The following is a 23,996-nucleotide window of genomic DNA, read 5'->3' as shown; positions in this document are numbered from 1 at the left end:
TATAAACATAAAATTTTTAAAATTCGTCTGATTGAAACGAAAAGTCCAAAACTATTGTACTCCACATTTATTTGACGGCAGTGTAGAGTAAAACAAACCATTAATATAATTATTAATTGTATATAATTTTTATTGATTGTCGACTTGTCGTAGTGAATAGTGATGCTACCCGTGTCTCCATTTCAATAAGCCATTATTTAATGTGTAAATTCAATATATAATTGAAAAAACAAGATTGATGCATTATTGTGAATTTGTGATGCATTAGTTTTCCTCTTTCTTGACTTTGTTAATAGAAAAAAAATTCACTCTCATATTTTTGTCAATATATATAATCTTAAAATCTGTTTCATAACATCCTCTTATAACTAAATGCATTGCTAATCCTTTGTCAACATAATATTGTTTCATAACATCTTTTTTAACCTTAATGCATGTGATAATGGGTGGACATATAACATAGTGGAGTTTACTAGATAGTACTTCATTCATATCTAAAAATTGATATTTTATGAATATCAAAGATTTTAATATAAAATTAGTAAAATGAGAGAAAAATTGAAAATATTGTTGAAATAACGTTATTGATAATGAGACCCACGTTATTTTAGTAATGTATTATATGTGAAAATATTTTCAAAAATAAAAGTAAATTAATTTTGATAGGTGGATCAAAATGTTAAAGGGAGTTTCTCTCCGTCCTATAATAAGGGTCACACTTTGCCATTTTATCCGTCTCATAACAAGAGTCACACTTCATTTTTACCATAAATGGTAAGTGACTCTCATATTCCACTAACTCACTTCACTCACATTTTATTAGTATAAAACTAAATATAAAAAAGTGGGTCTCATATTCCACTAACTCACTTTACTCATATTTATTATAAAACCAATATAAAAAAGTAAGTCTCATATTTCATTAACTTTGGACTCACTATGATTGATAAAGCATATAGCAATATTACAATTACAAACGCGCTTTATCCCATCCATCTTACGAAATGAGTTGTTGATATTTTCTATTGTTTGAAAGAGACAATTAATATTACTAAATTCTTAAATTATACTCCCTCTGTCCCAATACAAGTGAGATTTATTTTTTATTTTTGTCGTTGTTTTGCAAAGATGATAATAAATAGTTACAGTTAAAGAAATTAAAATAAAAGAGAGAAAAATATAGAAAAAAGTCATTATATATATTATTCTCTTACTTAATTTCATTTCTCTCCATTCTAACTATTTATTACTCATTATTTTTGCAAAACAATGTCCTAATTGAAGCACCTCACTTATAGTGGGACGGATTACATATTAAAGAACGTCAGGGAACCATTATTTTTCTCTATAAATGTCGATTAACCTACACACTACTAAAATTTCTCCCATATGGTTGGTCGGGCCTGTCTGATTCTACATCACTTTCAAATTAAACGAATTAACACGTTCTCTTTTTAATTTTGCATGCTTAAGATTGCACCATCCAAGCATACATATACAGTGAGAAGACTTAGAATCGCATGTGAGTTGGTTAAGTGGTAGGAAAAATTAATTTTTGAGGTCAGAGGACTGAGATACTCTCAATAGCTTGACTTTTAAAATTTAAATTCATTTATTCATTAAAAAATTTTGGAACCAAACACGTGTGTATACTGTACAGTAACTAAAACGCGTTCTATAAAAATTTATCTTGCATTGATTTAATTATTAATTATTTTCTTAGGAGAGACAGTTTTATGCAAGTACTCAATTTCCTGGTAAACAAACAATGTTTTATTGAAAAAATAAAACGTAATCAACATGCTGAGAATTGAGAAATTGAGAGACATTTATATTGAAATAAGAGAGCAGAAAATATTGCCGTGCAATTAACAGATATTGGATTCGAATATTCTCCTCAATAACTCATTCTTTCAAATTGCCTCTAGAAGTGAAAAAAAGGCAAATAATCCTTAGAGCATCCGCAATGGTGCTTAGGCCAGCAATAGGCCAGTAATAGGCCAGCCATTCTCTCCTTTGCCACGTCAGCAATACTAAAAGATCCACCTGCCACATCAGATTCAGGTCAGCCATAGGCCAGCCGCAATAAAAATAATTCAAAATATACTACATTTACGGAATTAAAATTACGATTAAAATACGGAATTAAATTTACGAGACATATACGGGAAAATTCATTAATTTTATTTAAATAAAAAAAAGTACATTAACTAAAAATCATAAAAATAACATAATAAAAAAAAATCCGGGCTTCCACACACGAGCCACCTTGAATCTGTTTTAGGTCTTAATTTTGTATTGGGCTAGTTGTTGTTTTCCATCGCTAGATGTTGCTCTTGTACAGAAATTTAGAGATAGAGAAAATCGTGTTTATATAGTTTTTCAAAAATTAAAAAAAAATTAAATTTTTTTTTAAAAAGAATTAAAAAAAATAAAAAAAAAGAATTATAAAAAAAAAACAAAATTCGGCGCTGGCCGATCGGTTGTGGCGGCCAGCACATCGGCTAGCGCATCGGCCAGCGCCGAGCGATCGGCCAGCCCACGCCGATCGGCTCGCCGATTTCGCTCTCGCCGACTGCAATGGTTCGGCTAGCCGATCGGCCAGCACGACGAATCGGCTAGCCGGTTGCTAGCCGACCATTGCGGATGCTCTTATATGGATATCTTTTGTCCAACATATGTAGGTGTATCCACGAAATTTGTACTTTTCTTTAATACAAATGCTTAGCCAATCATAAAAAAATTTAGTCCATGTCATATAGGACCTAAATCATGGGATAAAAAGAATCAATGCGTATCATAATTATTAACTTAGCATGTGAAAATAATAATGAAGCAAAAAAATTGTTAGGTTGCACTAGGGATATTCGCATCTAGGGGAAGATGCATGTTTCATTCATGTTTCCAACTTTTTCTACATTGGAATATGCTCATATTCGTGTCCCTGTTGGACCGCAACATTATGAATGTGCGTGCAATTATTTATATTATTATTGAAATTTATTCTGGCAATTTATAAAAAAAAAAAATTAAATAAATGAAATCTTCTGCATATCCACCGTCCATGAGCCAGACATAAAATAATACTAGTAAAAGATAATTGTTAAATAAAGTCATAAAAAGTGGTCCGTCAATATTCCATTTATTTGGGCTGACCTACTCAGTTTCGCAGCAACAGCGATCCGTGTCTTTAGCCGTTTCATTTATAATATTAAAAGTACATAAATGGTACTTAATCTTTCAATTTCACACATAAATAGTATCTGATCTTTATTTTATATTGTTTTTGGTATCCAATGACAAAAATAATCCTAGGTACCATATGTGTGATTTTTTTTTCATGAAGGATATTTTTGGAAATTTCCATTAAATAGTACTCCCTCCGTCCCAAGGAAGATGACCCCTTTCTTGGGCGGCACGTGATTTTATGCAACTTTATTTTGTGTGTTGAGAGGAGAGAGTAAAGTAAGAGAGAGGGAATAAAGTAGAGATAAAAGTGTTTCCATTTTAAGTAATGAGTCATCTTGTTTGGGACAAATTAAAAAGGAAAGTGGGTCATCTTCAATAGGACGGAGGGAGTACCAAATACTCCATCCGTCCCAAGATAAGTGACCTACTTCTTTTGGGCACGGGATTTAAGGAATGGTATTTAAATAAGTTAAAGTGGAGAGAGTAAAGTATGAGAGAGGGAAAAGTAGAGGAGAGAAGAGAGAATAAAGTAGGTGGAGAATAAAGTAAGAGAGATGACTTTTTGCTAAAAATAGAAATAGGTCACTTATAGTGGGACATCCCAAAAAGGAATACAAATCACTTATCTTGGGACAGAGGGAGTATGTGATTATTTTTCTTCCTTTCTTATTTCTCTTTTTCTTCATTAGTTTCTTCTTCTTTCTTTTTTCTTCATTTTCTTCTTTCTTTTTAGTATTTTATCTTCCTTTCTTTTATTTTTTTTCTCCTTAGTAAAATGTTTCTTCTTCCTTCTTTTTTCTTCTTTCTTTTTAGTGGTTTATAAATACATCTAATTGCATTCATAATATAAATAAAAAACAAAATACCAAATTAAATTAATTATTTAAATTAATTAAATCAATTGAATATTTTTTATTAAATTATTTTATACTCATTTTAAGGTTGAAACACCTAACTAAAAATACAATTCACAATGTTATATTTTTATTAAGACTATATTGATTAGTTACTAATTTAATGTAAAATAATAATAATAATTATTACATAATATTATGTGATTCATAATTTATATAATTATACTACAATTATTTATTAATCACTATCAGTTTTTAGTATTATAACAATAATAATCTATATTGATTAGTTACTAATTTAATGTAAAATAATAATAATTATTATTACATAATATTATGTGATTCATAATTTATATATATATACTACAATTATTTATTAATTACTATCAGTTTTTAGTACTATAACAATAATAATCTATATTGATTAGTTACTAATTTAATGTAAAATAATAATAATTATTATTACATAATATTATGTGATTCATAATTTATATAATTATACTATAATTATTTATTAATTACTATCAATTTTTAGTATTATAACAATAATAATTAAATATAATTATAACTATAGCTATATTTAAGTATATTTGAATGATATTAAAAATGAAAATTAATATTAATATTGATTAATTATAATAGTATAAAGAATTAGGAGAATGAGAGAAGATATTATAATATCACTTTTGGTACTAATTTTATGTTTGCCCAAAATACCCTCTATGACAGAAATGAGAAAATATATTTGTTTAAAAGGCATTTTGGGAAGAAAATTGCATCAGGTACCAAAAATGTGATTTATAAGTACCAAAAACGATATAAAATAAATATCAGGTATCATTTTACGTGCAAAAGTGAAAGATCAAGTACCATTTATGTAATTCACTCTAATATTAATACTAAAATGGAATACTGCATTAAAAGCATTTCAAATGATTTACGGTAAGCTTTGTTATATGCCCATTTGAATAATTTATAGGTTCTAAAACGCGTATATTCATTATTAAATATTATGGGATTCCAATTCCATATTCAAATAATTTGTTGGAAGTACTTAAAGCATAAAAAAAATAGTACTATTTTTTCAAAAGAATAGAAATAACAACTTAAAGGTTTTTAAAAGGTCATCCTTGTATATCAACCAAAAGTACTTATTTCAAAAGATTAATATTTCAGAAGAGTTCTTATTTGGTCTTTAAAGTAGTACTATTTTTTCAAAAGAATAGAAATAACAACTTAAAGGTTTTTAAAAGGTCATCCTTGTATATCAACCAAAAGTACTTATTTCAAAATATTAATATTTCAGAAGAGTTCTTATTTGGTCTTTAAAGTCTACACTAATTGTTTACACAATTGATATAAAACATTGAGTCGATAACAACCGATCCTCTAAAGACCAACGTCCTTGTCTTGTTGACCACAATTACGTTTCTTGTCAAGTCATCACACCAAGTTCCTTTGTCATGCCACCTACTATGGATATATATTTATTTTTATGCATGAAATTAGTAATTAAGCTATATCTTTATCATGATTTATGTTCATGGTTATTGTGATTTGATTTGATTTACATCTCTATCACTGAAATAAATATGGATGTGGTCTTTGATAAGAATCAAATAAAAGAAATAGTATTGTGTGTGAGTTGGTCAAAAACGATAGAGAGGTTAATGTCTGAGGTCAAAGGTCTCGATCATAAGTGTTGCAAGGCTAATCAGAAGCCCACCGAATCCACAGCCAATATCAGCAAACTCAACTTAGGGAAACTGGCAGTACAGTCAAACAGAGCAGGGGAGATAGGAACAGTGAAATGTGAATCACTCAAGGGGTTGTTTTGTGCCCGAGCTCGGTAGAATGGCTTACGAGGGAGGCCGGTTGTCTTGCTATGAGTAGTAGGATTTGAAATGGAGTCATGATCCAACATTTTCTCCCCTACCTTGCAGACAAATTACAACACAAGCTAGTTAAGAGCATCCGCAACGCGGACTCGGTCTCGTCTCGACGAGACGAGACATCTCGTCGCGCGACGCGATCCGGCGAGGCCGGCCTCGAGCTGGCGAGACGACGCGCGCGCCCACGTGGCGCGCGCTGGAGCATTGCGTGACGCCCACTCGCCGGCCCGCGAGTGGGCGTCGTAATTATGACGTAATAATTTTTTTTTTATAAATTCGAAAAATTCGAATTTAATAAAAAAAAAATTCAAACGGTCAAATGACCGTTGGGAACAAAACGGTCGAATTTTCAATTTTTTTTTACTCCATTCACCATTTTACACACAAACACTACTCTCATTCCTCATTCCTCTTCCATTTTACACACAAACACTACTCTCAAATTGTTGAAAAAATGTCCGGCGATGGAAACTCCAGCGGCGGCGGCTCCGGCAGGCGGCGCTCCGTCGGGTTCGACTTGAACTCGTTCGACGATTGGGCGAGCATGTACAACTGTTTGGGTACTCCCGGTTCGTCGCCGGGCACCCTAGGCTCGACCACCCCGCCGGCGTACCAAACACCACATTTTGATGTGGATCCATACTATCGTCCCTCCCCCCCCCCAGAGGTACGGGCAATCGCCGGGATTATCCCAAATTCCGGAGAATTTTTTGGCGCCTGAACATAGTTTGCCCGACTGGCCAATTGGTGGAGGCTCCGGCTCCGGCTCTGGCAGGATCAACCTCAGTCTCGGCGTCAATGCCGAGGAGGAAGAGGAGGCAGCGGATGCAGAGGCTGGTGGAGACGGCAACCGTCATGCATACAGCCAAGCCAAGACGTTGGCTCTGTACGACGCTTGGATCAGCGTCTCGTACGATACTGTCGTCGGGAATCAACAAACCCACAAGTGTTTTTGGCTAAAAGTCACCGAAGTTTACAACGCACGAAGGCCGACGAATACCGTTCCCCGCAACGTGAAGATGCTCCGCAGTCATTGGGAGCGAAGCGACAAAGATGTCAAAAATTTTTGCGCGATATACATGGGAGAAGAGACGAATTATCAGAGTGGAGCCAGTGGAGCCGACATTTTGAAAGCGGCATTGCGGGTCTTCAAAGACGACGTCGGCAAAGATTTCAAGCTTGTCGATGTTTGGTCGCAAATCCACCACCTTGACAGGTGGACTGGCGGTGTCGAGTCGGGCTCGAAATGCACGAAGCGCACGGCGCGTGGCCACTACTCGTCTAGTGATGGCGGCGAAGGCAACACCTCACGTGAGGGCACACCAACCGATGATGTAGGGGAGTCTTCTTCCGGTGCACGACGTCGGCCGCAAGGGACCAAGGCGGCGAAGGCAGCTAGAGCCAGGGGGAGAGCGAGAGCGAGAGGGATGGGCCGTGGCGGACCAAGCCAGGCGGGCGAGGGCTCGGGCTCCGGCACGGGCACGGGCTCGCACACCCTAATGTCCATGTACCTAGTCGCCACGATGGCGGACCTCTAAAAAATGAATCCTGGCCAAGTTGCAGCCCATATGGCCAGAATTGAGTATATGAGAGCTCAACTTGGTATAGCTGCACCGCCGACTTCGGGGGATGATGATTCGCCGGCGGAGTAGTTTTTTTATTTTTTAGGATTTTAAATTATGTACTTTTTTTATTTTTTAGGATTTTAAATTATGTATTTTTTTCTATTTTTTAGGCTTTTAAGTTGTAATATTTATTTTATTTTAATTATTTGTGTTTTTATTAATTGAATTTGTTTGAATTAAAAATAGAAAATGAAATTGAATGAATAGTTAAAGATGGTTAAGAGATGGTTAAGAGATGGAGGGTTGCAGGTGTTGTCTTTTAGTTAAGAATTGAGCTGAAAAGTACAGTGGGACCCATGAATAGTGAAGAGATGAGACGGTTAAGAGACGGATAAGAGACAACGTTGTGGATGGCCCAACGTGACTCGAAAGAAATTTCAATTAAAAGATTCCAACAATTCAACAAACCGTAGTTGCCAACAAACGGCCAATTTTCACTTTTCTTACTACTATATGATGACAGTTATTAAAGAATGCACATCCAACAAAAATGCGATTAAGGGATTCACTTAAACGACATAGACAAAGAACTTATAGCAATATAAGTTCAATTTATCCGTAATCGATTTTATCATGGATGCTATAATGGATGCAATAAGTTCAATATATGAATTGCAATGTTTATTATTGATAAATAATGGATGTTATAACTTATAATTTTTTTATTTCTAAAAATTTGTAGTAGTTTTTTTTCCTAAATTCGAACTAATTCAAGTTTGTATCAAATTCGAACTACTACAAGTTTGTATTTCTAAAATTTGTAGCTAATTTTATTAAAAAAATAAAATTAAAATAAAATTCCAAAATCGGGTCTGGATACCCGAAATTATTTCGGATCGGATATCTGGTATTAGATTTTGGGAAATTCGGGATCGGGTACCCGAAATTTTCGGATCGGATATCCGCGGGTACCCGATTTGACAGGCCTACAGATAAACGTGACCTTTGCATTAATATAAATCAATTCCTAATTTATCTAAATGCCATAAAATCCTAACTTTCTAAATTTAAATAAAAGATAATGCATAACAATAAAATCTACAATCACTTAGATCCAATCTACACCATTTCCATTCTTCGTGATTGATATCATAAATTGAAAGGCAAACAAAAATAACTAGTACTATTAACTTTTTACCTTTTATACTAAGAAAAAGGTAAAAATATTTTTTAAAATTGAAAAATGTATAATATTTTTTTAAATATTTTTTTTCGAAGAATGAAATTCTATAAAGAAGAGATAAATACTACATATATTTTCATTGTGTACTCATCTCCTAGATTAACACAACTCGTTTTTCTAGCAGCAACCTACATGTTGGATTTTAGATGTTCATGAATGTTCCATATGATTGTCGTTTATTCTACGTGAATTTCTTACTTGACTACCCAATATCGAAATGGTTTCAAGATACCGATGTAATAAGCCGAGTAGTTTGTGGCGGACTTTCTATTTGATGGTCAACAAATGCGGCACCACCGCCATCTTAACTGGGCCTCATAAAGCGTTGGCATCATATCTTATGCTCTTTCCATTCCAAAATAGTGGAGGCAGGAAGGCATTTCTTTCTAACACAGAAAAGAAGAAAAAGACGTATAATATATTAAATAAAAAATAATAAAGTATGAGAATGGAAAAAGTGGAGAGAAGAAAAATAATAAATTATGAGAGTGGAAAAAGTGGAGAGAAGAAAGTAAGAGAGAGAAAAGTAAATAAGAAGAAATGTGTTGACTTTTAACAAAAAAAAAGAAAATGACTCTACTACTATGAAACGCAGTACTAAAATGCTAAAATGACTATACTACTATGGAACAGACGGAATAGTAAGTTATAAAGCTGGAAGAATACTTGACCAGACACGGTCGGTGCAACCATTGCCGACCTAAAGGTAAATAATGATTAATGTGATTAATACTGATCTGCCCAATCAATTGCAAAAAGAGTGAACTACATAAATGGTATCTGATCTTTCATTTTCGCACGTAAATGGTACCTGATCTTTATTTTATATCGTTTTTGGTACCTATAAATCATATTTTTGGTACATGATGCAATTTTCTTTCCAAAATGCCCTTTGAACAAATATATTTTCTCATTTATGTCATAGAGGGTATTTTAGGCATACATAAAATTAGTATCAAAATTGATATTATAATATCTTCTCTCATTCTCCTCATTCTTTATACTATTATTATTAATCAATATTAATATTATTATTTTAATATTATGTAATTATTATTATTATTATTATTATTATTATTATTATTATTATTATTATTTTATATTAAATTGGTAACTAATCAATATAGCCTTAATAAAACTTTAACATTGTGAATTGTATTCATAATGATATAAAAAGTTGAATATTTTTAGTTAGGTGTTTCAACCTTAAAATGAGTATAAAATAATTTAATAAAAAATATTCAATTGATTTAATTACTTTAAATAATTAATTTAATTAGGTATTTTGTTTTTTATTTATATTATGAATGCAATTAGATGTATGTAAAAAAACAATAAAAAGAAAGAAGAAAAAGAAGAAAAAACAAAAACAAAAAGGAAGAAGAAACATAAATTAAGGAGGAAAAAGAAAAAAGAAAAAAGAAAGGAAGATAAAATACTAAAAAGAAAGAAGAAAATGAAGAAAAAAGAAAGAAGAAGAAACTAAAGAAGAAAAAGAGAAACAAGGAAGAAAAAATAATCACATATTTGGTACTTTTAATTTAAAATTTCTAAAAATATTCTACATTGAAAAAAAAATCACATATTTGGTATCTAGGATTATTTTTGTCACTGGAAACCAAAAATGATATAAAATAAAGATCAAGTACTATTTATGTGCGAAAGTGAAAAATCAGGTACCACTTACGTAGTTCACTTTTGCAAAAAATAGAATTGTCATTTTCACCCAATTAATAATAACTCTAAATTTAAGAGGACAATTTAGCGATCACAAAGCTGGACACTATCAACGTATTATTTGATCCTATTGCACTTGTTGAATATATTTTTGCGGTATTTTATGTTAGGATTGCAAAATTTTGTATATGTGCATGGGCCAACCCAACAAAGCCCACCCAATTAAACCGACGCAATAACTTCTTGTCGACACCAAATTATGATAGGAGTAATTTTGAGTACTCGTGTACGTGATGTTAATGTAAAATTAATAAAATGTGAAACAGAAAAAATAATTGGAATATTTAGTTGAAGATAAATGATTGATATGGAGAAAAAGAAAAAAAAAGAAAAGGAGAGTGTGAAAAAATAGTGGATATCTACCAAATTTGAAAGGGATTAATATCTCAAAATAAAAAACAAAATCATTAGTTGTGAACAAAGTGACTATTAATAGATTGGTTGGATCGCCTGAAGAGAAACTTCAAAGCATCATGTCAAGTATTAGATTAATTATACTACGTCCTACACAAATATAAACTATTTTTATTTTTGTATGTTGATTAAAATTAGAAACTTCCTATTTTAGAAAAGAAATTTTTTTAATAAGATGTGATTCATTCTAAACTAATAATAATATCTTTTTCATTATCAATATGTTAAAACTCACGTCATTTTTATTCTAAGTTACTATTGTTAAAAGATGAAGATAGTAAAAGAAATAATCTAGTCATTGATATAGAAATTTTTTTTATCAAAGCTAATAAAATTTATTGAACACTGTGAAAATAAAAAGTCAATTATCCAGAAATTATATAATTCACACTTTTTTACTATGTTTGTCTCCTTTGCAAATTAGTGGATATGATTAGAGTTTAGAGATGTCAGAGGTTACATGAACCGGTGATTAACCTTGTAAGTAGAACCACAAGAATAAAGTTGAACTTGAACTATGAGTTTTAAGGATGCGAGCCGGTTAATTAAGGTTTGAAAAAAATGGAACGTGACCATGTAGGAACCACCGATTCCAATCACCGGTTCACCGATGGTTTCATGGTTTCGAACTGCCTTATCATAATTTCAAATAAAAACTGCTTCATTTGACTTTCAGCCTTAATCCGCAAACCTGGTCGAACAGGATTAGTCGGATTCCGCCAAAAATGAATTCGATACACCTTTGATCAAACAAAAAAAGATTCATTTGCTAGTGATTTAGTAATCTATTTAATTCTCATAAAAAAACATACTACTACATATCTATACATTTTTTAAAATATGTAATTTGATTTTTAAAATGGCATTTAAGTGTTAAAATTTGTGGAGTATTATTTTTTCTTTTATTAAAATTTATAAAAGTACTTTTTAAAGTCGACAATACAACAAAAGAACGGTTAAGGACATTTTTTAATACATTTAAAGACGTTAATTTATTTATCTAATTATATCACCAACACTTCATAAAGTGTCCTATTGTTGGTGTCTCAACTAAAATCATGGGACACAAATAGAAGTATCCTAAAAATCTAAAGATTAAGATAATTTACCCTTATTTTAATGACGCTTTCTTTTGCTAACTAAATTGTTACTTTTGAAAATTTTCAAACGCTAATAATTGTGCCTCAACTTTTATATCTTTAAAAGATACTCTTATTGCGATCATTCCTCCTTAGAGCATCTCCAAGAGAGAGGGTAAATGGAGAGGTAAATAGAAATAACTACCATAAATACCTATTCTTCATAAAAGTTCATGCTCCAATGGAAAGGGTATTTGAGTAGGGATTATACCTTCTTTCATTTTGAGAAGGTATCTTTACCTCTTCTTGATAGAAAATGTATAAAATTAGTTATTTTGTTTGCTTTTTAATTTACCTTCTTTCCTTGGAGTCCATTACTTTTTAAGAAGGTATAATAACTTTTTTGAGAAGGTAAATGAGAAATATACTTTCTCAATATACCCTTTCCCTTGGAGATGATCTTATATATATTGACATAAATAAAGCAACCAACCATTAGATATTGGTAAAACATACTTAAAAAGGTTTTCGTACTCTGATTTTTAATTTTGATTGTTTTTTATTTTAATAATATTTTCATTATATAACGTCTTTTAGTTCGATTTGTATCATTTCTAAATAGAGATATATAAATCGTTAAACTTTTCCACTAACTGGGCATTACACGTTTTGTCGTTATTCTTACATTACTATGCCTAAATAAATCAATTCTCTACATTACTATGTCAAGAATTTTTATAGTTTGCAGATGGGTTTTGAAGTTTGAACAATTGCATATAGTTGGAGAATAGTTAGAAATTAATAATGTCATGTGGCTTATAAACTCGCTAAAATCTCGATAGAACTCAGCCTCAACAAGACATTGTGTTTTTATATAAACCCATTAGAAAAATTATTTAATGAATTGATTATTTTTTTACTCGAGATGGTGATTTCATTCGCTGCAACTTAATAATATTATTATGGTATCGTCACTTTGCTGTTAAATTGACCTTCCGCACCCAATATTGGATGTATATTGAGTCATAGTTGCGTAAAATTAAATTCAGTTCGCTTGATATATGCATATTATTCTATGTCCACTTCGCCTTCTTTTTATGATATTCATTTTTAAAATCTCCATCCTCACCTTTTTCTTCGGAAATTCATTTAAAAAATTCCCCACCTTCCCAAACTCTCACCATTTTCTATTAAGTCCAACGCGGAGTTAATATTTATTAATCTTTGATGATGTGGAATGTATATAGTTAATGAAAAGGTTAACAGACTTGATATATTCATTCAAAAAAGGAGGACCCAAATAAATATTGATTGATAATTTGATACTCCACTTCCTTTCGATAACGACCGAAGACAAATTATGATAATGTTCACAAATGACTTAAACCCTGCTCCTTTAGTAGTGTGTCCGTCCAATTAGATTAATTATAAAACTATAAATATCTAAACTAATAACGAAAAAAAAATATAAAAAGACTTAACAAATCGAAAATCGATGATTAAGATATAAGGACCTCTAATATTTTAGCTAGAATATATTTAATGGCTGGGCTCCTAAAAGGTGGATAGATTTGTCAGCATGAACAAAAAATCAAAGTAATACTGCTGAACTCAATAATTAAGTAATAGAATTCACATTATGTATAAATGAAAGTCAAATTTGGAGAGTAATCTCGCAAAACACATTCAACTTTTTCGCTCTTCAAATTAATGAGACTCAGTTTTCCCCCTAACGAATCAAAGAAAGAAAGGATAGAAAATGCATACGGAGGAGGGCGGCGAAACCGCCGGCTTCGAGTGCAATATTTGCTTCGGATTAGCTGAAGATCCGGTGATCACCCGTTGCGGCCATCTCCATTGCTGGCCGTGCCTCTACGAATGGCTCCGATTCCACTCGCAATGCCACGAATGCCCCGTTTGCAAGGCCCTGATCCGAGATGAGGAGTTGATTCCGCTCAATGGAAGGGGCGGCGCCACGTTTCAGCGTCGTCGTCGGCCGCCGGCGCAGAGCGGCAGATTTATGCCTAGGGTTGTATTTTCTGGATTGAATGGGTATGGTTCGTTTGGTGGGGGAAATGAGGAGGTTGGGGAGGGGTATGTTAATGGTGATAATATGAAAAAGATTATGTTTTTCTTTCTTTTGTTTCTAGTTTTTGATTTCATAATAATTTGATCAACTTGTGTTCAAACCCCACTCATAATTGATGTGGTATCAAGATTACTTTTAACTCAATTATAAAGTCTTGATGATTGTAGAGTGTTAAATTCTTCTCTTTTGTATGGTTGTGTTAATTGGTTGCTATACTTTGATCTAACACATATTTTAGAATTGTATAGATAAATGGATGAAAGTGGATAATGAAATGCATGTCATATTTTTATATATTAATGGATAATAAAGTATAAATAAAACTAATTAGTGAATTATAAAGTTTATTTAACGAAAATAATAAAAATAAAATGAAACATTTGATAGTAGATATCCAAAAATAGTTTTATATGACATGTAAAAGTGCACAAAGGCAATATTGTGAAAGAGAAAGAAATAAAATATTTAAATAATTGTTTAAAATTTATATTATAATAGTGGAGCGCCATCTCCCATCTTATTTCACATTTTTTACTTGACAATTTCATTGGAGAAAACTTATTAATACCAAAATATTAACAGGATTGTTTTTTCCTCAATAAAGGACAATGTTAAGACGCGAACCATCACTTCATATAAATTCTTATTATTATTTATAAGAATTATAAACATTCCACATTCTAGATAAATGAGACACTAAAAACGAGAACGCAAATCATCAATCTAAAAAGTAGTAGAAACGCATTTGAATACCAAAGCATATTTCAAAATAAATACTTATTTAATGATTAATTGTTTAAATCCAAAGCATTTATTTAAACTAGAATCAACAAATTCTGTCACAGGAAACTGGGCTTTTGTAGGTAAAAAAGGGTAGCACACTGAATAATTTAATGGACTTATCAATAAACAAGGGCCTAATAATAAATGTATTGTACTACTCCCTCCGTCTCGCTTAAGATGACACGTTTTCCTTTTTAGTTTGTCCCAATTAAGATGATACATTTCCTTTTTTGGTAACTTTCTCTCTTCAATTAATACACTCAACCACTTTTTCTCACTCATATTAAAATATTCATCTTTCTTTATCTCTCTACTTTAATACTTACATCCACCTTCTCTCTCCAATTAAACACTTTAACCAATAACTCCTAAAATCCCGTGCCGGCTAAGCAATGTGTCATCTTAGCAGGGACGGAGAGAGGAGTACTTATCATTTTGGCCCAGACTTCTTAAACTGGGCAACTAAGTGGGACTCATCTTACTAAGTTAACAGACTAACTAATTCAGGTAAACAGAACTGAGTGGAACAGACCATAAAGTAGTCTAAACTAGATAAAGGATGCTAATTTTTCGGTATATATCGAATTTAGGTCATTGCATGAATACAATTAATAACATTTTAATGCACAGGTCGTTATAGATATATACAAATTATATTTTCTCGTGCAAATTTATCGTCCAAACACATGCAATTGAGATTTCGTTAAAATCCTCATAAATTTACATTTAATTTGATATATGGTATATGAAAAATTATTCAAATAGAGAGTTTCTTTGAGATTTTTAAGGTTTGCCCATTTTTAACACGTGTCACTAAAAAAATCAAAAAAATCTACAAGTGACTACAACATCACAACAACACATCGAGCTTATTATCTATATTGCACTACGACATTACTCAATGCATCTACAACATCGTCGATTCTTCCAGCAAGAGAGTTGCATGCTCTTCTCCTATTCACGAAAGAGGGCCGTAGAGGACTCTTTCTCCATCTGTGGGTGTCCCCGGCCGGGCACTCACAATGCACCTAAGGGCCAAATGTGTTGGGTATCACATGTCCTAGTAAGAAGTTTTGCAGTTAATATATGTAGCAAGTCCACGCGCGACTTCTGATAGGGTTGGCTGAATTTGGAACTTAGGCTAGCCGAACCCCAATTGAGCAATTATTCCTAATCCTATGTCTAATTTCATTAACGAAATAGGTGATTGGTGGCCTAATATAAGAACATATATTTAGTGCTTATTTTTTGTTCTTTATTTCGAATCTAGTACAAGTACTTCCCCCGTTCCTTCATAGTTGAGTCATTTTTCTATTTCGGGAAGTTCCCTCATAGTTGAGTCATTTCCATTTATAGTTACTTTTTCCTCTTTCTTACTTTATTCTCTCTACTTTATTCACTTTTTACTTTATTCTCTCTACCTTTTTCTCTTTCTTACTTTTTTATCTATTTATTTAACACACTCAACATTCATTTCTTAAATTCCGTGCTGAAAAGTTCCGCCTCAACTATAAGGGAACGGAGGGAGTATCATTTATTCATTCATTGTATCCATTTCAGTGGAAACTACAAAATAATTAAATAAAATATAATCGAATACATGATTTATATATGATTATCATATTAAATTATCTACCTTGACCCTAATATTTTCAAAAAATCAATAATGTTTCTCCATCTACCTATACGATAACTCTAATCCCAACTTATTAAATGAAGAAGTAACATATTATCAATTGAACTGATTTCATGGTTAGTTTAACACTAAACTGATTAAAGGTCCTTTCTTAACATATAGTGGTGGATCGAGCCAGAGTATTTTGAAGATCGATTTTTCAATGTATGATCCAACAATTTTTATTTGTGTATGTATATATAAACAAAATTTTAAATGTCAGTTCTTAATTAAACTTCCTCTGTCATATTAGTGTTGGATATGATCATATTCGTTGGATATATATCATATTCTTTTCTAGCGTTTCATTATAATTTGATCATTTTCTTTTTGACAAAACGCAAAACACTTAATCTCTCTTATTAAAACTTTCCTACTTACTTTATTGTCCCTTCTAGTCTATATTCTTCCTCCAATTAACTCCTTAAATATTTTTTCCATCTATGCCAAAGAGAAAAATGTTAGGACAAAGGGAAAACTAATAAAAACATTGTATTCTGTTCCTTTACACTTGGGTCATCTTCATGGGGCCCAGAGATGAAACTTCCATGCAACTTCGTGAACAATTTGTTAGCGTAAGCAGCAATTTCTGAGCAAATTCCCATCCTATTTAGGTGTCAATATAAATATTTCATTATCAAGCATGAAATATGCAACACAATTAGTATAACTAACTACTGCATTCATTATAGCACAACACACTAATTAAATTGAATCTATCAATGGAAGCTGTGAAATGCTTCTTCTCATCCTCTCCCAAGAAGCAAGCCTCCTCCATGAAGCCCAAATCGAAGTGGGGCTCTATGTCTCGAGAGGAGGAGGAGATGAGGGAGGTGTTCCGCCGCTTCGACAGCGATGGCGACGGGAAGATCTCAGCGGCGGAGCTGCGGTCGCGTATGGAGTCGGTGGGGGAGTACATGTCGAGTGAGGAGGCGGAGGGGAACATCTGCCATCTGGATTCGGACAATGACAAGATGCTTGACATGGAGGATTTCCTGCGGATGATGGGAGGGGGGCAGGAGGAGGAGGATTTGAGGGCGGCATTTGGGGTGTATGAATGGGAGGGGACGGGTCGGATCACGGCGCGGAGCCTGCAGCGGGTGCTGGGCCAGTTGGGGGATCCGAGATCGTATGATGAGTGCGTGGCGATGATTGGGGTGTTTGATTCGGAAGGGGAGGGTGGAATCGGGTTTCATCACTTCCAACAAATGATGACTCCTGCGCCTGCTTCCTAATTACTCAGATTTGAGTGTGGTGTGTCTTCCTATAAAAGGAACCAAATAATGATGTTTTAAATGAGGATCCGTATAAACTATAAATTGTAAATCTCTTCTTATAATTTAATGATCGGAATTAATTTTCATGTGTAGCACGGGTGTTATCTCTCTTTAAGTAAACCAAAAATTAATAAACATGAAACACTCTAGTTTCAAGCAAAAATTAATAAAATGAAACACAAATTATCTCTCTTTAAGATTCCTATATTGTTAAACTCATCCATGTCATGATTCATGTAAGCCCGAGATAGTATATTATGGAGTAATGTGTGTTCGACGACAATTTCACCTACAATTTAAAATTTTAATGTACAAATCTTTAAATAAACATACAACTTTTTTCTTTTAAAAATTATCACTTCCAAAAAAACTGGGTCTACAAAATTGGACAATAACTACAAGAATCTGTCCTACAGCCTTTTCCATTTGCTCAAATGAATCAACAATATCTTCCCGCAGTATGCAGTAGATTATGCATATTGTGCAAGAAAAATAGTTAAAAAAGACTTTTAATGGAAAACAAAAACCAAATACAAAAACAAAATGATGAACCAACACTCACTATAAATCGGCAATTTTAATCTCGATGAGTCAAGAATTAAATTGTGTAATAACCTTGTCAAAGTCAACAATAATACCAATAATATCTAAAAAAATTCAATGCCGTAAATGTTAGGTTTGATATACTGAAAGCATGTTTCGAGTACGAATAGAATCTTGCTTGTGTACGGAAAACTCTACAATCCACTTTTAACCCGATTCAGTATTATTCGAACAGTTTCACACGAATAGAATCAGTATATTATTACATTGTGTTTGCTTGTGCATTTATAAGATGTTTTATGAACATTTAAATGTATAAGAAGCAAACAAAGTCTAAGTCGTTTCCTTAGTAGACTGGTTGTGAGCGTCGTCCACTTTAAGGTAACACAGTCGGTTCTATGCAATGCTTTGCAAAAGAAAAAGAAGAATTTCACAACCCAGATAGGCTTAGACTACCTATCGTGAAAGGTTGCAATGTCAGTCGTAATATTTCTAAGCCTAACTGAAATAAGATGACATTGATGTGGTATAGCACTGAACGGATCTAACAGCAAGACGTGTCTTTATGCTATTGACTGAAAGACTAGGTCTTGATAAAATACTATTTCTTAATCTACATATGTTAGCATTGAACATACGGTATTGATTATGCACTACTTTGACTTATCTAATGGTGCGGGTTTTTCGCAATCCAATAATCCTGATATATTGGGTAGTGGTGATTAATATCTAGCGGTGCTAGGATTGCTATTATGTTGAATCGTGCACGAGTGACAAACACTGATTTTGCATGTTTTTAAGGACTAGATTTGACTCGTTTTAAATGCCAATCATGCAAATTATGTTCTTAAATTGCATATGTTATAAATTTGGTATTTTTAATGTGTTTGTTGATATATGATAGAAAAAGATAGAAAAAAAGGTGCAAAAAGGCCAATGTGCAGCAGCCTCTGTTTGAGCCCATCCTGCCAGCGATTTTGAAGTTCAATCAGTGCTTAGGTCATACCATTCTCTTCGTCTTTGAAAGAGCTTCGCGTGGATATCTCGCATGTCTCAATCGGAGTTCTGTGAAGAAAGTTATAACTATTCTACGAACGTTGCGCAGTGCAGTCAAAGCTGTCGGGAATTTAGGCGGAAATTCACGGAAGAAAATAAATTATTATATTGTGAAGCCAAATCTCTCCCCATATCTTGAAGGCCACGAAAATTAACCTTTTTCCAGCCTATAAATACCTCTAAACCTAATTTTAATCTTTATCTCAGAGCCTCCAATCCTTCTCCCTCCCTACCTTCTTTCATCCCACAATCCACACATATAATCATCCATCTTTCATTGGAGCGGAGCTCTGCAGATCTAGGCAAGAGAAGATTGAAGATTGAAGATTCAACCTTGGGTTTTATCAATTTCTTCCATGTCTCGTACTTTATTTGTAGTTTTTACTTGTCTATGAGTAGAACATCTTTTGTGGATTTTTTGGTGAAGATATTCAATGAATTTTCCTTGTTAGCTCTTGCAGTTATTTGATTTATCCTTGTGCTTTTTATATTCAATTGATTAGCTACCTCTTGAATACATGCTAGAGTTGATTAGAGTAGAGACGAAATAATTGACTTGGACGAGGGATAATTCGCACTTTAATTCGATAGGACTCGGGAGAGTTGAGGTTTCATGTGAGGTCATTGGTCTTTACAATCTTTTAGGAGTTAGGTCTAAAAATTAGAAGGGGACTTCAATTATTACACCTAATCTACGGATTTCTCACCTCGGGAGGGGGTTTAATCTAGTTAAGTGACCGACTTAATAACTCTAGAGACCGTAATTCAAGGAAGTCAATTGTGTTTTGAATCCTTAAATTCTACTTTCTTACGCCTGCTTTGTATCATAAGTTTTTATGTTTTATTTTATTTGTTTATTTATTTTCTGTCTAGTTTAATAAACCAAACCCAAAAATCTCTGTGTCTCTAGATAGTATATGACGCTTAGTATATGGTAGTCAGTTGCAATCTTATTCCCTGTGTTCGATATCCCGGTACTGACCTTTAGTTATACTAGATCTACCCTGTATGCTTGCAGGTATTTTTAGTGCTAATAAATAGTGCATCAACGAGGTGAGTCTCGTTTGATAATGTCCTCAAGAGGAGCTCGAACAAGGTTTTATTATTCGGAAAAATAGCCAGTTGGAGTTTTATTACTCTATGAATAATTAATAAGTGTTTCTTGCTAAGTCCACTCTTGGAGTTAATAAGATATTAATTAATTAAGTCATAGCAGACATTAATTAATTAATGGACATTTATATCTTAAGCGCGGGAAATAAATAATATAAATAACGGAAACTCGGATTACTTGTAATTTCGGATTTGGATGGGGAGGTCAATATTACTTTTGTAGTGGCTTTTCGTAATATTCCAATATAAGCTTGTGTTAAATTGTGGGTTCAATTTAATTAGTAAAAAACTAATTGGGTTGGGCCCATATCCAAAACCTTCAATAGATCCCTGTCTGGGTCCAAAAGGAACTTAATATAAATAGGAGAATAAAGTAAACAGAATAATCAATTTTCATTATGAAATTTTCGTTCCTTTCTCTCTACAGAAGGAAACGATTTTTTTATTTTCTCCTCCGTGAGAATTTCAGCTCCTCCTCCGTGAGGAATTTTATGTCTTCTTTATTCAAGTCCTAGTATTTTGATGAGATCAGCTCACCCTGATATCGAGATACAGTTCGGGAACTAAAGAGAAGATCCGTGGTCTAGTACTCAAGATCATCATCGTGGAGAAGGCGCGAGCAAACGACGATTCTTTAGAGAATCAAATCGGTAACCCTAAACCTTAGAAATCATGTTTAGGATTTATATTTTTCTAAGCATGAATTATTTGCGTTCTAGCATGCAATTATCTGTTTAACATGTGAATTGATTAATCGCATAATCGATCAAATGGATCCGTATCTGATTTATTTGTTTTGTACAAGTCTTCCGCTGTGCAAGGGGCACCAAACCCCAGCAGTAAAAATGTTACTCCAAAATATAATTAATATTTAAAAATTATGAAAAGGTGCCTCGTCAACTATATTTTCGATATGCTTGATTTGCTCAAATGTCTTAAACCAGAACATAAAATGTGATGATTTTTATTTGTAGAGGCCATCACCAAAATATATACTCTCTCTGTCCCCAAAGAGTATGAATAGTGGGTTCAACACGGGTTTTAATAAAAAAAGTGGAAAAGTAATAGAGAAAGAGAAAGGGTAGTGGAAATAATGTTAGTGGAGAGTGAGGTCCACATTATTGTAATGGTATAAGTTGTTAATGATAATGATATAAGTAGTAAATAAAATAATGTGTATGGGTAATATGTTGTTTGAATTTTACAAAATTAGAAAGTATTCATGGAGTACTTTTCATGGACGGATGAAAAATAAAATAGTCCATACTCCTTGAGAACGGATGGAGTATATTTTAATATTTTGCTCAAACTGCAGCTTATAAAATGCCTAAATTACTTTCTCAAAATTCGCATTTTTTATATTCATAGATGGGGGAGTGTTATATTGTTAACTCAATACTTAATTGCTAATTACAATTAAATAATAGCCCTTAGGGCATCTCCAGCGGGGCACTTCTCGTCGGACGTCGGATTGGCTTCCGGGAAGGGTGCTCGGGACGTCCGCCATTAGAGCGTAGAGGAACGGACGTGGACGTCCCGTGAGGATGCGGTCGTCGGCGGAAGGGCGTGCGAACGTCCGCCATTGTGACGACTCGCGGACGTCCGCCTTTTTAAATTTTTTTTAAAAAAAACTCTATATATACTGCTCGTTGAACTTCATTTCACTCGCACCACTTGTGATAACAAGTTTCTCTCTCTCTAAATTTCATTTTTGTTGAAGATAAATGAAGAACAATAGGAACTCTCCCGCCACGAGCAAGTCACAAACGTCGACGTTTCCCGCCGGAGGTGAGGGAAACTCGAGCGGAATGGCGGGGATGGTTCCCCAAATGGCGGGGATGCATCCCCAAATATCCCCGTACTACAATATGTACAATTAGATGGGTGGGATGGGTGGGATGATGCCGGGAATGATGCCCGGGGCAGCAGAGATGAGGGGCATGACACCAACTATGATGGAGGGAGGGAATAACACCAACTATGATGGGGGGAATGGTGCCCGATATGATGCAGACCATGTCTGCCGTTGCAGGGGGTAGCAGGGGCCCCCAAAGACCTGGGGACAATGTTTATCGCCCATATATGGATTTATTGTCTAGTGATTCTCCCCAGAATACTCCTTTGGAGACTCAGTTCACCGGCATCGACACTTTCTCTTTTGAGGAGTTGGGGCTATCTCCGGTCAGGGAGACTCTCAGTGAGGCAGGGACAGGGCAAGGGGCAGGGGCAGGGGCAGGGGAAAAGGCAAGGGCAAGGGGAAAGGCCCGACCTCTTCATCGCGTACAGGGGTCGAGGAAGATGTGGAGGAGACGGGAAGGAGGACCATCTGGACCGTGGCGGAAAACGCCGCGCTGGCGAAGGCCTGGTTCGGTGTAGTTGAGGATCCCTACATCGGGGCTAACCGGCATATCGACAGAATGTGGTTTCACATTAGTTAAGGCTACCTCAAATTCAAACCGGCTGATGGGAAGCCTCACGGTCCCGAGCAATGCCGGAAACAGTGGGATCGGTTGAGGCCTAAGCTTAGTCGATTTGCCGGCCTCTACCAAAACAACCTCCGCCAGGCAACCAGCGGTATGTCCGAGGAGGATGTGAAGAACCGTACCATGCAGCAGTACCCCGACAGGTTGTTGAAGTTCCGTGAATTCGAGCATTGGGAGGTCTTTCTCGTGGTGAAGAATTCCCAAAAGTTTTGCGGGTGTTGAAGTGGGCTGGCCGAAGCGGACGAAGATCAGCGCTTCCGGCGAGTACAACGGCAGTGCCGGTTCGCACGAGCTCCGTGAAGCCGAGGCAGTGATCCTGACCCCTCAATCGTCTTCCCGCCGCCGTCGTCGCCTGATTGGGCAAAAGACTGCGCAGCGGATGGCAAGGGGAAGCGCCAGCGGGTCCGACAAGGTCCAATCGGAGACCCCTCAAGAGTACAACAATCTCGCCCGCGCGCAGCAAATGGCTAGCCTGGTACAGACCATACATAGATGGCATAATACGACCGATCATTTTTACAAGAGGATGTTAAAGGATGTCATCCACACATTGAGGCGCGATTTGAGGATGACACTCATGCTCGATGATGGCGCCAAGACTGGCGGCGGGGACGACGGCAGCGGCACTGGCAACGGGGACGACGCGGAGGACGAGGAGTGAGCCGAGAATCACATTTGTATCTTGTGGTTGTATTTTTTTTTGGTTTTATGACTATGTAAATTTTTTAATTTAATTATGTAAGTTTTTTTTAATGAAGTTGTTGCATTTTTCCCGTCCGTATTCGTGTTGAAATTTTAATTCCGTAACGTAAATTGAATATTTGTGAATTTTTTTTATTGGGGGAAGTCCACGCGGGAAGGGCGATGGGAAGTCCGGATTGTGCAGTGGAAAGTCCTTATGACGTGACAGGAGGTGTTTTTGGGAAGTCCGGCGGGAAGAGGGTAGCATTGGAGATGCTCTTGGATATTCAATTCACGGGTTTAGATTATCCGGCCGAAATATC

The 23,996-nt window shown here is 34.4% G+C and overlaps 2 protein-coding genes across 2 annotated transcripts; both read left to right on the top strand.

The window, feature by feature from the left end:
• The first annotated feature begins 13,732 nt into the window (after positions 1-13,732).
• LOC125195121 (uncharacterized) lies at positions 13,733-14,130 on the top strand. Its single transcript, XM_048093317.1, has 2 exons — positions 13,733-14,067; positions 14,124-14,130. The coding sequence occupies exons 1-2, from the start codon at positions 13,733-13,735 to the stop codon at positions 14,128-14,130; spliced, it is 342 nt and encodes a 113-aa protein (XP_047949274.1).
• Positions 14,131-17,163: 3,033 nt separating this feature from the next.
• On the top strand, positions 17,164-17,889 carry LOC125196831 (putative calcium-binding protein CML19). The gene has a single exon (XM_048095481.2). The coding sequence runs from the start codon at positions 17,243-17,245 to the stop codon at positions 17,753-17,755; it is 513 nt and encodes a 170-aa protein (XP_047951438.1). The 5' UTR covers positions 17,164-17,242; the 3' UTR covers positions 17,756-17,889.
• Positions 17,890-23,996: the final 6,107 nt, after the last annotated feature.

Source organism: Salvia hispanica, chromosome 4 (assembly GCF_029641045.1).
Source record: "Salvia hispanica isolate PSC_SH4W2 chromosome 4, Shi_PSC_v1, whole genome shotgun sequence".
Classification (NCBI taxonomy): Eukaryota; Viridiplantae; Streptophyta; class Magnoliopsida; order Lamiales; family Lamiaceae; genus Salvia; species Salvia hispanica.
The sequence above is the reverse complement of the archived record's forward strand: the minus strand, read 5'-3'. Positions and strand labels throughout refer to the sequence as shown.